This window comes from Grampus griseus (genome assembly GCF_964374135.1).
Source record: "Grampus griseus genome assembly, chromosome: 10".
Classification (NCBI taxonomy): domain Eukaryota; kingdom Metazoa; phylum Chordata; class Mammalia; order Artiodactyla; family Delphinidae; genus Grampus; species Grampus griseus.
Genome location: NC_139004.1, coordinates 32,010,218 through 32,024,839, shown reverse-complemented (window position 1 = coordinate 32,024,839; position 14,622 = coordinate 32,010,218). Strand labels below are relative to the sequence as shown.

Sequence of the window (14,622 nt, the reverse complement as noted above, 5' to 3'; positions counted from 1 at the left end):
TAATTGTGTCAAAACTCAATGGGATAATCAATGTAAAGAGCTTAGAGCAATGTGTCCCTAGTAAATGTCAGCCATTGTTATTGTTCCCATTACCCCTCTGAAAACCACCACCACTGACACCACCATACAGGCAGCAGGAGGTTAACAGAGGAGCTAGCATTTATTGTGTACCTGACTGCTTTCACATTCATCTTCATTTAGTCCTTACATCCTTATTACTGAGGTATTAACAACACGTATATTATCGCCAGCTTACCAGCAGGGAAACTGAGACTCAAAGGAATTGTCTAAAAGGTTCATAAGAGGATCTCGGATTCTTACCTAGATCTTTGTGGGTCCAAACCTCATGCTTTTTCCATTGCTCACTACCTAGAAAGAGTTCAAGTTTTATTTTTGTTATTATTAACAATAAACTATATATAGGGGAATCAGTGGATAAATGAAATAATAATGCCCATCAAATGAAATAATGACGCTCTAAATAATTTTCTTTAGTCAATCCTAGTGGAATTTCTAACATGTGTACCCTTTAAGAACAAAGATTTCTTAAGGGGAGGGACTGAGTTCACAAAGACATCACATTAAGAAAATGGAAACGTGTTCAGCTGTGAAAGGAAAGGTGCTCTGTCTGACCCTCTGTATTTGGTATCCAGGTGGGCTTGGTGCTCGCCTTCCCGGCATTGCAGTGTCAAGATTTTTCAGGGATCAGCCTTGGCACTGGGGACCTTCACATTTTCCATCTGGTTACTATGGCACACATCATACAGATCTTACTTACCTCATGTACAGGTAACTCCTTTTTGTCAGATTCTTGAAGTAAAATCCTGTTTATCCTCATGTGAAAATTTTTGAAACAATTTCCCTTCTGTTAAAAACCTTAGTGATGTGAATGTTTTTACTTATTTTTTTTATTTCATAAGTTTAGTAATATTTGAGTACCACAGGCTGTATATTTAGCAGATTTTACTCACCGCTTGCTGCCTGGCACCCTGAGGCACTTTGGCTTCCTCTCCCTAAGAGACTCCTTGTTAGGATGGAGATCAATACTGTGTTCCGACCTGAGGGATTAAAGTTCTGTGTGTTTTGTGAGAGTATTTTCATATTACATGTGAGTGTATGAATATATTTGAGTGCTTAAATGGTGTGGTCATCAATCCACTTAGTAGGCAAATACAGAGTACTAATATTGCCTTATCTTTCAGAAGAGAATGGCATGGATCAAGAAAATGCTTCTGGGGAAGAAGAATTAGCAGTTCTTGCTTTGTATAAAACACTTCACCAGTATACAGGAAGGTGAGGTCGTAATCTTTACACGATAGGCAGTTCCCCAAATACTAGGAGGTGGTAGTATGAAAAACGAATTCATTTGTTAAATAAGGGAAGTTGCTGTCTGTTGACATGTTTAAAATAAGAGATGGGGGAGTGACCTGCAGGACTTCTCAACTTTTAATATACTAACATGATTGGAAATCTCTGAGAGAGGAGTAATATACAGCACTTCCCACACATTTTTAAGGTACATCCAGGGCCGGCAGGAGTGACATTCTTAGAACCTCATGTTATTGGAGTCATTGTGATTTGGTTACGACAGTTTCACTTGGCTTCCTTTTTTTTTTTTTAATTTTTGGCTGTGCTGAGTCTTGGTTGCTGCGTGCGGACTTTCTTTAGTTGCAATGAGCAGGGGCTGGTCTTCCTTGTGGTGCGCGGGCTTCTCATTGCAGTGGCTTCTTTTGTTGTGGTGCACTGGTTCTAGTCACACGGGCCTCAGTAGTTGCAGCACATAGGCTTCAGTAGTTGCAGCACGTGGGCTCAGTAGTTGCAGTGCACGGGCTCTAGGGCATGTGGGCTTCAAAAGTTGTGGCGTGCCAGCTCAGTAGTTGTGGCTCACAGGCTCTAGAGCGCTGGCTCAGTAGCTGTGGCACATGGGCTTAGTTGCTCTGCAGCATGTGGGATCTTCCCAGACCAGGGCTTGAACCCGTGTCCCCTGCATTGGCAGGCAGATTCTTAACCACTGTGCCACCAGATAAGTCCCTTTACTTGACTTTCCAACAGTATATGTCAAGAACCATACTGTTTGTTCTTTGACTAAGTTATCCCATTTCTGAGAATCCACACTAGCAAAATAATCCAACATATAGAAAAACCTACAGACATAAAGATGTACACTGATATTATTTATATTAGCAAAGAATTTGAAGCAATCTAAGAGTTTGCTTACAGGGAAGTAATTTAGTGTAGGTTATGATTTATGTTATCCAGAATCTTAAAATTCTAATAAAATTATGGTTTATGATCTGAAAATCATGTTAATTTTAAATTTTATATGTTACAAGTACAACTGTGTAAGACACATTAGTATGAAAATAGTTTTCCAAAGTAATACTTGCTGATATAAGGTTATAGAATAGTGGATAGTTTTTTTATTTTCCAAATTTTCTCTTTATATAGCTGTATAACTTTTACAAATTTTAATAACAGCATTAGAGGGTATATCACCAATTATACCTGATGTCCTGTAATAGTTAGGGCTACCCATACCTTTTAAGCCAATGTGCTATCAATTCCAAATAGTAGTTGTCTGTTTTCACATTGTGCTATAACTAGAATGACCATTTTTTAATTACATTTCCCAGTTATCATTTTTCTCTTTCACAGTGCCTTGAAAGAAATGCACTCTGGTTGGCATCTGTTGAGGAATGTCAGAGCTGGAATCATGCCTTTCCTGAGGTGTTCTGCTTTGTTTTTCCATTACTTAAATGGAGTTCCTTCCCCACCTGAAATTCAAGGTAATTTCTAATTTCTTTCAAAATGTAGGAAATGTATGTAGTCTTTCACTCTAGCAAGTTAAGAATTAAAGTGCATTGCAAAAATGAAAACTTATTAACAATTTAGGTCACAGCTAATTGACTATGGTGATGTACCGATTATATAATTAGGTGCATATTTATGTAAATATCTGATTTTATTTGGATGTCAGTAAATGTACTGATTTTGTACATGTACAAAAATGTACTTGTTTTGCTTTCAGATGTTAAAATTGTTCAATTGTATATTATTCATAGACTGGGTTCTTCAGATTTTAAAAAGTGAAAAGTGACAAATTCAGGTGTGGTTTTTTGTTGCTTTTTTTTTTTAACTTTTGACTTTATATTGGAATATAGCCGATTAACAATGTTGTGATAGTTTCAGGTGCACAACAAAGCAACTCAGCCATACATATACATGTATCCAAACTCCCCTCCCATCTAGGCTGCCACATAACATAGAGCAGGGTTCCCTGTGCTATACAGTAGGTCCTTGTTGGTTATCCATTTTAATTATGGCAGTGTGTACATGTCGATCCCAAACTCCCTGACTATCCCTTCCCTCCACCCTTCCCCCCCGGTAATGGTAAGTTTGTTCTCTAAGTCTATGAGCCTGTTTCTGTTTTGTAAATAAGTTCCTTTGTGTCATTTCTTTTTAGATTCCACATATAAGAGATATCATATGATATTTCTCTTTCTCTGACTGACTTTGCTCAGTATGGCAATCTCTAGGTCCATCCATGTGGCTACAAATGTCATTGTTTCATTCTTTTTAATGGCTGAGCAATATTCCATTGTATATATGTACCACATTCGCTTTATCCATTCCTCTGTCGATGGACATTTAGGTTGCTTCCATGTCTTGGCTATCATAAACAGTGCTGCAATGAACATTGGCGTGCGTGTATCCTTTCGGACCATGTTTTTCTCTGGATATATGCCCAGGAGTGGGATTGCAGGATCAAATAGTAGCTCTATTTTTAGTTTTTTAAGGAGCCTCCATACTGTTCTCCGTAGTGGCTGTACCAATTTACATTCTCACCAACAGTGTAGGAGGGTTCCCTTTTCTCCACACTCTCTCCAGCATTTATTGTTTGTGGATTTTTTTGATGATAGCCATTTTGACTGGTGTGAGGTGATATCTCATTGTACTTTTGATTTGCATTTCTCTAATAATTAGCAATGTTGAACATCTTCTCATCTGTCTTTGGAGAAATGTCTATATAGGTCTTCTGCCCATTTTTTGATTGGGTTGTTCGTTTTGATGATATTAAGCCTCATGAGGTGTTTGTAAATTTTGGAGACTAATCCCTTGTCGGTCACATCATTTGCAAATATTTTCTCCCAATCTGCGGGTTGTCTTTTCGTTTTGTTTATGGTTTCCTTTGCTGTGCAAAAGCTTTTGAGTTTAATTAGGTCCCATTTGTTTATTTTTGTTTTTATTTCCATTATTATGGAAGACAGATAGAAAAGGATATTGCTGCAATTTATGTCAGAGAGTGTTCAGCCCATGTTTTCCTCTCAGGGTTTTATAGTATCTGTTCTCACATTTAGGTCTTTAATCCATTTTGAGCTTATTTTTGTGTATGGTGTTAAAGAACCATCTAACTTCATTTTTTTACATGTAGCTGACCAGTTTTTCCAGCACCATTTGTTGAAGAGACTAGACGGTCTTTCCACCGTTGTGTAGTCTTGCCTCCTTTGTCGTAGATTAATTGACCATAGGTGTGTGGGTTTATTTCTGGGCTTTCTATCCTGTTACATTGATCTATATATCTATTTTTGTGCCAGTACCATACTGTTTTGATGACTATAGGTAGTATAGTCTGAAGTCAGGGAGCCTGATTCCTCCAGCTCCGTTTTTCTTTCTCAAGATTGCTTTGGCTATTCGGGGACTTTTGTGTCTCCATACAAATTTTAAGATTTTTTGTTCTAATTGTGTGAAAAATGCCATTGGTAATTTTATAGGGATTCCATTGAATCCGTAGATTGCCTTGGGTAATATAGTCATTTTGACAAATATTGATTCTTCCAATCCACTAACATGGTATATCTTTCCATCTGTTTGTGTCTTCTTTGATTTCTTTCATCAGTGTCTTATAGTTTTTGAGTACAAATCTTTTGTCTCCTTCGGTAGGTTTATTCCTAGGTATTTCATTCTTTTTGATGCAGTGGTAAATGGGATTGTTTCTTGAATTTTCTTTCTGATCTTTCATAGTTTATAGAAATGCAACAGATTTCTGTGTATTAATTTTGTAACCTGCAACTTTACCAAATTCATTGATGAACTCTAGTAGTTTTCTGGTAGCATCTTTAGGATTTTCTATGTATATAGTATCATGTCATCTGCAAACAGTTACGGTTTTACTTCTTCTTTTCCAATTTGGATTCCTTTTATTTCTTTTTCTTCTCTAATTGCCATAGGTAGGACTTCCAAAATTATGTTGAATAAAAGTGGTGAGAGTGGACATCCTTGTCTTGTTCCTAATCTTAGAGGAAATGCTTTCAGCTTTTCACCATTGAGTATGATGTTAGCTATAGGTTTGTTGTATATGGCCTTTATTATGTTGAGGTATGTTTCCTCTGTGCCCACTTTCTGGGGAGCTTTTATCATAAATGGGTGCTGAATGTTGTCAAAAGCTTTCTCTGCATCTTTTGAGATGATCATATGGTTTTTATTCTTCAATTTGTTGATGTAGTATATCACACTGATTGATTTGCAGATACTGAAAAATCCTTGTATCCCTGGGATAAATCCCACTTGATTATGGTGTATGATCCTTTTAATGTATTGTTGGATTCGGATTGCTAGTATTTTGTTGAGGCTTTTTGTGTCTATGTTCATCAGTGATATTGGCTTCTTTCTTTTTTTTTTTTTTAATATTTATTTGGTTGTGCCAGGTCTTAGTTGCAGCAGGTGGGCTCCTTAGTTGCAGCTCATCAGCTCCTTAGTTGCAGCATACGGGCTTTTTAGTTGTGGCATGCAAACTCTCAGTTGCAACATGCACGTGGGATCTAGTTCCCTGACCAGGGATCAAACCCGGGCCCTCTGCGTTGGGAGCATGGAGTCTTAACCACTGCGCCACCAGGGAAGTTCCAGCGTGTAATTTTCTTTTTTTGTGTGGTATCTTTGTCTGGTTTTGGTATCAGGATGATGGTGGCCTCATAGAATGAGTTTGGGAGTTTCCCTTCCTCTGCAATTTTTTGGAACAGTTTCAAAAGGATAGGTGTTAGCTCTTCTCTAAATGTTTGATAAAATTCGCCTGTGAAGTCATCAGGTCCTGGACTTTTGTCTGTCGGAAGATTTTTAATCACAGCTTCAATTTCAGTGCTTATGATTGGTCTGCTCATATTTTCTATTTCTTCCTGGTTCAGTCTTGGGAGACTGTACCTTTCTAAGAATTTGTCCATTTCTTCCAGGTTGTCCATTTTATTGGCATATAGCCACGTGTAGTGTCTTATGATCCTTTGTATTTCTGTGGTGTCTGTTATAACCTCTCCTTTTTCATTTCGAATTTTATTGATTTGAGTCCTCTCCCTTTTTTTCTTGATGAGTCTGGCTAAAGGTTTATCAGTTTTGTTTATCTTTTCAGAGAACCAGCTTTTAGTTTCATTGATCTTTGCTCTTACTTCCTCTGTCTCTATTTCATTTATTTCTGCTCTGATATTTATGACTTCTTTCCTTCTACTAACTTTGGGTTTTGTTTGTTCTTCTTTCTCTAGTTGCTTTAGGTGTAAGGTTGGGTTGTTTATGTGAGATTTTTCTTATTTCCTGAGATAAGATTGTATTGCTATAAACTTCCCTCTTACAACTGCTTTTGCTGCATCCCATAGATTTTGGATTGTTGTGCTTTCATTTGTCTCTAGGTATTTTTTGATTTCCCCTTTTATTTCTTCAGTGATCCATTGGTTCAGTAGCATATGGTTTAGCCTCCATGTGTGTGTTTTTTGTAGTTTTTTTCTTATAGTTTATTTTTAATCTCATAACACTGTTATCGGAAGATGCTTGATATGATTTCAGTTTTCTTAAATTTACCGAGGCTCGCCTTGTGGCCTAGCATGTGGTCAATCCTGGAGAATGTTCTGTGTGCACTTGAGAAGAAAGTGTATTCTGCTGCTTTTGGATGAAATGCTCTATAAATATCAGTTAAGTCCATCTGGTCTAACGTGTCATTTAAGGCCTGTGCTTCTTTACTGATTTTCTGTCTGGATGTTCTGTCCATTGATGACAATGAGGTGTTAAAGTCTCCCAGTATTAATTGTGTTACTGTTGATCTCTACCTTTATGGCTGTTAGTATTTGCCTTATATATTGAGGTGCTCCTGTGTTGGGTGCATATATATTTACAGTTGTTATATCTTCTTCTTTGATTGATCCCTTGATCATTGTGTAGTGTGCTTCTTTGTCTCTTATAACAGTCTTTATTTTAAAGTTTATTTTGTCTGCTATGAATATTGCTACTCCAGCTTTCTTGTGATTTCCATTTGCGTGGAATACCTTCTTCCATCTCACTTTCAGTCTGCATAGGTCCCTAGGTCTGAGGTGGGTCTCCTGTAGACAGTATGTATATGGGTCTTGTTTTTGTATCCACTCAGCCAGTCTGTGTCTTCTGATTGGTGCATTTAATCCATTTACATGTAAGGTAATTATCAATATGTGTATTCCTGTTGCCATTTTCTTAATTGTTTTGGGTTTGTTTTTGTAGGTCTTTTTTCTTCCCTTCTTCTTTTGCTCTCTTCTCTTGTGTTTTGATGACCATCTTTAGTGTTGTGTTTGGGTTGCTTTTTCTTTTTGTATGTGTATCTATCGTAGGTTTTGGTTTTGCTGTTCCCATGCAGTCTTTTTGTTGTTGTTGTTGTTGTTTTACTTATTTATTTTCAGCTGCATTGGGTCTTCGTTGCTGCGTGCAGTCTTTCTCTAGTTGCAGCAAGTGGGGGCTACTCTTCATTGCAGTGTGCAGGCTTCTCATTGTGGTGGCTTCTCTTGTTGCAGAGCATGGGCTCTAGGCGTGCAGGCTTTGGTAGTTGTGGCACATGGGCTCAGTAGTTGTGGCTCGCAGGCTCTAGAACACAGGCTCAGTAGTTGTGGCATACAGGCTTAGTTGCTCCACAGCATGTGGGATCTTCCTGGATCAGGGTTCGAACCGATGTCCTCTGCATTGGCAAGCAGATTCTTAACCACTGCACCACCAGGGAAGCCCTCCCATGCAGTTTTGATACAGCAGTCTATGTATGTACAAGGTTTTTTATTTTTTAAGTTGCTAGTCCCTTTCCCACTTAGAGGAGGAGTTCCTTTAGCATTTGTTGCAAAGCTGGACTGGTAGTGCTGAATTCTCTTAGCTTTTGCATGTCTGTAAAGCTTTTGATTTCTTTGTCAAATCTGAATGACATCCTTGCTGGGTAAAGTATTCTTGGTTGTAGTTTCTTCCCTTACATCACTTAAAATATATTGTGCCACTCCCTCTGGCTTGCAGAGTTTCTGCTGAGAAATCAGCTGATAACCTTATGGGAGTTCCCTTGTATGTTATTTGTCATATTTCCCTTGTTGATTTTTTTCTTTGTCTTTAAGTTTTGTCGATTTGATTACTGTGTGTCTCGGTGTGCTCCTCCTTGGGTTTATCCTGCCTGGGACTCTGTGCACTTCCTGGACTTCGTTGACTGTTTTCTTTCCTATGTTAGGGAAGTTTTCAGCTATTATCTCTTCAAATATTTTCTTGGGTCCTTTCTCTTCTCCTTCTGGGACCCCTATAATGCAAATGTTGGTGCATTTAATGTTGTCCCAGAGGTCTCTTAGGCTGTCTTCATTTCTTTTCATTCTTCTTTCTTTATTCTGTTCTGCGGTAGTGATTTCCACCATTCTGTCTTCCAGGTCACTTATCCGGTCTACTGCCTCAGTTATTCTGCTATTGATTCCTTCTAGTGTATTTTTCATTTTAATTATTGTATTGTTCATCTCTGTTTGTTCTTTAGTTCTTCTAGGTCTTTGTTAAACATTTCTTACATCTTCTCAATCTTTGCCTCCATTCTTTTTCCGAGATCTTGGGTCACTTCACTATCATTATTCTGAATTCTTTTTCTGGAAGGTTGCCTGTCTCCACTTCATTTAGTTGTTCTTCTGGGGTTTTTATCTTGTTCCTTCATCTGTGACATAATCCTCTGCCTTTTCATTTTGTCTAACTTTGTGATTGTGGTTTTTGTTCTGCAGGCTGTAGGATTGTAGTTCTTCTTGCTTCTCCTGTCTGCCCCCCTCAGGTATTTTTTAGTCTGAAACATGAGGCCTTGAAGTTCAAAATAGCCATAATTACACATAAATCTGATTTTAATGTAGGAATTAAAGGTAGACTTAAAGTTTACTGTACCTCATAGTGCCTGGCACAAGTCATGGGGTGCCTGCATGTTATGCTGCTTTCTAAAAGTTTGTTGAATAGCATCTCCATTTAGCTAGTTGTCCAGGCACCATTGAGAAAATAATTTACCCTTCCTAATCATTTTCAGTGATGATTAAGTTAGTGTTTAAATCCATCTCTCGGTGATAAAATCATCTTACGTCTCTGTACTGCCTTATACTTTTCCAGAGCTACCCATGTTATTTTTGTCATTTAATGTTCACAACCCCATGAAGTATATCACACAGGTACCCCATTTTGCAGATGGTAAAACTGAAACATCAAGAAATTGTGACCAGTTTGGTAAAGGAGTCGCCTGACTCCACTTTCAGTTATGTCATTTTCTGTGGATCCCTTCCATGTGCCATCTTATTTACTTCCTACAGGTTATGTACCTAGCAAAATTGAACTATTTCATCTCGTGCCTTTTTTGTTTTAAGCTCTGCTGTTGCTTACTCTCCTATAGGATCTACTCTTAGTTGTTATATGCAAAACTGTTTTCTTCTCTATTTGCAGCTTCTGGAACAAGCCATTTTGAACATTTATGTAACTATCTTTCCCTGCCAAACAACTTCATTTGCCTTTTTCAAGAAAATAAGGAGATAATGAAGTTACTGATTGAAAGGTAACGATTATACACTTTTCTTCTTTATATTGGAATATATATATATGGAAACAAACTTCAGTTTATCACATATTTTACAAAATTCTCAGATAGCCTGGCAGAATTCAATCCATGTGATTCAAAGTATAATTATTAGGCTTCTTAGTTAAGGATTTACCTTTATGGTAAGATTTTTGCCAGGCCTACTGAATAGCATAAGCATATTTGCCTGGAAGGAGAGTAGTGGTGGAAATGTTTATTTCCTCATATTAACTTACTTGTTAAATACTATGTTCTGTAGATTTTTGAAACTGAAAGAAACCTTAAGGGTTATCTAGTCTAATATCCTCACTTTATTTTTTTATTTTATTTTATTGCTTGATTGATTGCTGCTTTGGGTCTTCATTGCTGCGTGCGGGCTGTCTCTAGATGCAGTGAGCGGTGGCTACTCTTCATTGCAGTGCACGGGCTTCTCATTGTGATGGCTTCTCTCGTTGCAGAGCACAGGCTCTAGGCGTGCAGGCTTCAGTAGTTGTGGCTTCAGTAGTTGTGGCTCATGGGCTCTAGAGCGCAGGCTCAGTAGTTGTGGTGCACGGGCTTAGTTGCTCTGCAGTATGTGGGATCTTCCCGGACCAGGGCTTGAACCTGTGTCACCTGCATTGTCAGGCAGATTCTTAACCACTGCACCACCAGGGACACCCTATCCTCAGTTTATATTTGAGAAAACTGAAGTCTAGAGAAATTGACCGGTTAATCATGTCAAGTTAGTGACTAAGTTAAGAATAAAATTTGGCTGATTTACCCACAGAATGGGAGAAAATGTTTGCAAATCATATATCTGATAAGGGAGTAATAGCCAGAATATATACATCTAGATTTCCTACATCTCAGCAACAAAAAAGCAAGCAACCCATTATAAAATGGGCAAAGGACTTCTCCAAAGAAGATATACAAATAGTCAATAAGCAAAGCACATGAAAAAATACTAAACATCACTAGTCATCAAGGAAATGCAAATAAAAATCACAATGAGATACCACTTCATACCCATTAGAACTGCTGTAATGAAAAAGGCAGACATTAATAACACATGTTGGTGAGGATGTCAAGAAACTGGAATCCATGTACACTGTCAGTAGGAATAGAAAATGGTACAGCTGCTCTGGAAAACAGTATGGTGATTCCTCAAAAAGTTAAACAGAATTACTCTATGATCCAGTAGTTTCACTTCTAGGTGTGTATTGCAAAAGAATTGAAAGGAGGAACTCATAGAATTTTGTACACGCATGTTCATAGCAGCGTTATTCACAATAGCCAAGAGGTGGAAACAACCCAAATGTCCATAAACTAATGAATGGATAAACAAAATGTGTTATATACATTCAGTGGAGTATTATTCAGCCTTAAAAAGGTAGGAAATTCTGACACATGCTACAATGTGGATGAAACTTGAAGGCAGCCTAAGTGAAATAAGCCAGTCACAAAAGAACAAACATTACGTTTCTATTTATATGAGGTACCTAGAATAGTGAAATTCATAGAGACAGAAAATAGAATGGTGGTTGCCAGGGGCTGGGGGTAGGGGGAGGAATGGGTTAGTGTTTAACAAGCACAGAATTTCATTTGAGAAAGCTGAAAAAGTTCTGGAGACAGAGGTGGTGATGATTGCCCAACAACGTCAATATACTTAATGCCAAAGAACTGTACACTTAAAAATGGTTAAAATAGTAAATTTTATGTTCTGTGTATTTTACCACAATTAAAAATTTTTTATTTTATATGAGTGTTCTAGCTCTAGATTATAAGAGCTTCTCATTGATTCAGACTGTTTTGGTTTGGGTTTTGGTTTGGTTTTTTTGGCCACACTGCATGGCTTGCGGGATCTTAGTCCCGTGACCAGGGATTGAACCTGTGCCCTTGGCAGTGAGAGCGCAGAGTCCTAACCATTGGACCACCAGGGAATTCCCCAGACTGGTTTTTCAGAGTGTCCAATTAGTGGGGGTAATAGCAAATTTTAATATGTTAAGCATTGTTGCTTTCAGAAAATCAAAGGTCATATTCTTCTGATTTTAAAATATGGTAGGCAAAGTATGTGGTATTCCTCTAAGCTTCTTATGAAGAGATAAATATAATAAGCCAAGAAAACTGTTTCTCTCTTACTGGATTTAGAGAAGAAAATTTTTTAGTTCTAGCCCTTCAAAAGTAAAAAATTTTTTTTTCTCCATTTACATTAAAGTTGGTGTCATAACATTGAAGTTAAGAGATACCTGGAAGGTGAAAGAGACGCTATAAGGTAAGCTGAAGATTGTCAAAGACTTGGTTGGAGGCAAGAAGTAGGAAGGAAGCAGGATATAAGTGTACAGGACAGCCCATTGTCCTGATAATTCATCCTGAGTTCTTCAAGTAAAAATGTGAGCCCTAAGGCCCTACGTTATTTAAGCGTGCATTTTAAAGTTCTTACTGTGGCTTTTTGCTGCTGTGGGTAGTGCCCAGTCACTCAGATTCAGGCTTCCTTTATTTTGACTAAGTTAAGAGTTTCCCTGTCATTGTTACAATATGTCCTCGTATTAACTGGGCTTTTTATGTGGTTTTTGTTTTGTTTTGTTTTAGCTATCCAAGAGAATCTAACAAATTAATAGACCTTCCAGAGGATTACAGCAGCCTCATTAATCAAGCATCTAATTTCTCGTAAGTTTTTATATTAGCTTATTGAGCACTTCCTACCACTGGAAACACTCACTTCTCTACACAGAACTTGAAGGATTTTGTCATTGTTTTCTTTTGTTTGGGTAGGGAAATCATAACATCAGTAGTACCACCTAACTTGTACTACCAAACTTATAAAAAGCATGATTCCGTGTTTCAGAATAAGGTATGAGAAAGGGGGTGATGAGGGACAAGTTTGATTCATTAGATGTTATCTAAACAATTTGCACTTTAAATAACACATTAACTACAAATGGTTATATTCCTAAGCAGTTATTAGTATTTTGCATATATTATTATTTTAAGCTTTAGAATAGCATTGTACATTATCCTATAGCTTTTTTCACTCAGCATTGTTTGTAAGATTTATTTATACATTTGACACATATAATTTTTAATCTATCAGTTTTCACTATTGTGTAGTACTTCATTATATGACAGTAGCAGTAATTTTTTTTTAATTTACATATTTTTTTCCTCCTATTGATAATTTTATTTCTCTTTTCTCCACTTGTTGATTGTTTCAGTACATGGTATGTGAGATGTTACCTATTCTAGCAATAAATTTGCCTGGTCCATAGTCTGTATGCATCTTCAGCTCTACTTGATATTGCAGAATTTTTTTCCAGGGCAGTTTTACCACCCTCAGCTCTTTAGCCAGTCTTTCAGAGCCTTGACTTGTGCTTTTTTATTTCATGGAGGTGCCCCAAATCAGGTGGTGACAAGAGCAGAGCCCCAACTCTGTGCCTTGTATGTGGAACTCTGCTGTGCTCCCAGAGCTACTGCTGTCAGACGGAGTTGGAAGGGGAGGACGTGGGAGCTTGCACCGCCCACACCTACTCCTGTGGTTCTGGGGTGGGCATCTTCCTGAGGTAAGGCCCTGGAAGGAGCTTTCTAGCTTTGGACCTGCCACAGTAGACATCTGTTGAGGGGTGGAACAAGAAACTACTACATTGCAAAGATTTGAGGCCACTCTTTTATTCATTTGAGGAAAATGGGGAGCCTTGTCTCCACACATCTCATATTTGGCTCATGCTAACTCTGTGCTGTTTTTTCATTATCATTTCCATCCCCATGACAATTCTGTTCTTTCTTTGTGCCTCATTGTAATGTGAAACTTCTAGCTGTGTTTGGTTTTCTACCCAGGCACAGTCAGAATTACTTCTTTTGTTGTATCCTCATGGTTGGATTCATACATATCACAGGCTGATGTATGTAGTTGTGTACGTTCGACAACGTGCAGCAAATACTTATCAGTGACTGTGTAATGGATATTGAGAATGCAGTAGTCAACAAAGCATACGAAAATCTCTGCCTTCATGGAGCTCAGTTTCTAGTGAGGGAGATAGAAAATAAAATAAGAATTTAGAAAGCAATCCATGCAGAAGAGAAAAAATAAACTAGGGAGGGGAATATGAAATGGCAGCTGGAGAGTTGAATTTTAGATAGGGAACCAGGGAAGGTTCCCTGGGAAGGTAACTTGAATAAAGACCTAAAGAAGTGGGGAGAACATTCTAGGCAGGGAGCAGCAAGTACAGAATTGCTGGAGAGTGTGCCTGCCGTGTTCAAGAAAGAGCAAGGACAAAATTCATCTAATTGTCCTGTAAAAATGGATAGGTTTTTAAAAAAAAATTATCCCTCAATAAAATTTATTTTTTAAAAAAAAGGAATTCCCTGGCAGTCCAGTGGTTAGGACTCCGTGCTTTCACTGCTGAGGGTGCAGGTTAAATCCCTGGTCGGGGAACTAAGATCCCACAAGCCGCATGGCATGGCCAAAAAATAAAGGAAGAAAAATTTAAAAAGAAAAGAAACAACAAGGAGGCTGCTGCTACTGCAGTAGTGAGCACAGGGGGAGAGTCATGGGCCTGGTGTGTCCTAGCGAGGTCTCTGAGTGAGATGGAAGCCATCACAGGGTCTGAAGGCGAGAAGTGACATGAGTTTGAGCTCCTCTGGGGCATAGATTATATCCACATCTTAGTCACCTTAGTACCCCCCAGTGCCTGACAATTTCTTGTATATGATAGGTTCTCAATAGATATTGAGATGAGCTGAATTGTTAACTCCAGAAAAAGTTAAGCAAACCTCTCAAAGGGATCAGGAGACACATTTTTTAAAAAACCCTT

The 14,622-nt window shown here is 38.1% G+C and overlaps 1 protein-coding gene across 4 annotated transcripts in view; it reads left to right on the top strand.

Moving 5' to 3' along the window:
• Positions 1–14,622, top strand: part of UBR2 (ubiquitin protein ligase E3 component n-recognin 2) — a 115,540-nt gene that overhangs the window by 96,120 nt on the left and 4,798 nt on the right. For all 4 annotated transcript variants that reach the window (XM_082664447.1, XM_082664446.1, XM_082664449.1 and 1 more), the window contains exons 39-45: positions 654–789; positions 1,203–1,293; positions 2,656–2,786; positions 9,706–9,814; positions 12,030–12,086; positions 12,404–12,481; positions 13,201–13,371. In XM_082664447.1, coding sequence (XP_082520573.1) covers positions 654–789; positions 1,203–1,293; positions 2,656–2,786; positions 9,706–9,814; positions 12,030–12,086; positions 12,404–12,481; positions 13,201–13,371 — 773 coding nt within the window. The remainder of the gene's footprint in view (positions 1–653; positions 790–1,202; positions 1,294–2,655; positions 2,787–9,705; positions 9,815–12,029; positions 12,087–12,403; positions 12,482–13,200; positions 13,372–14,622) is intronic.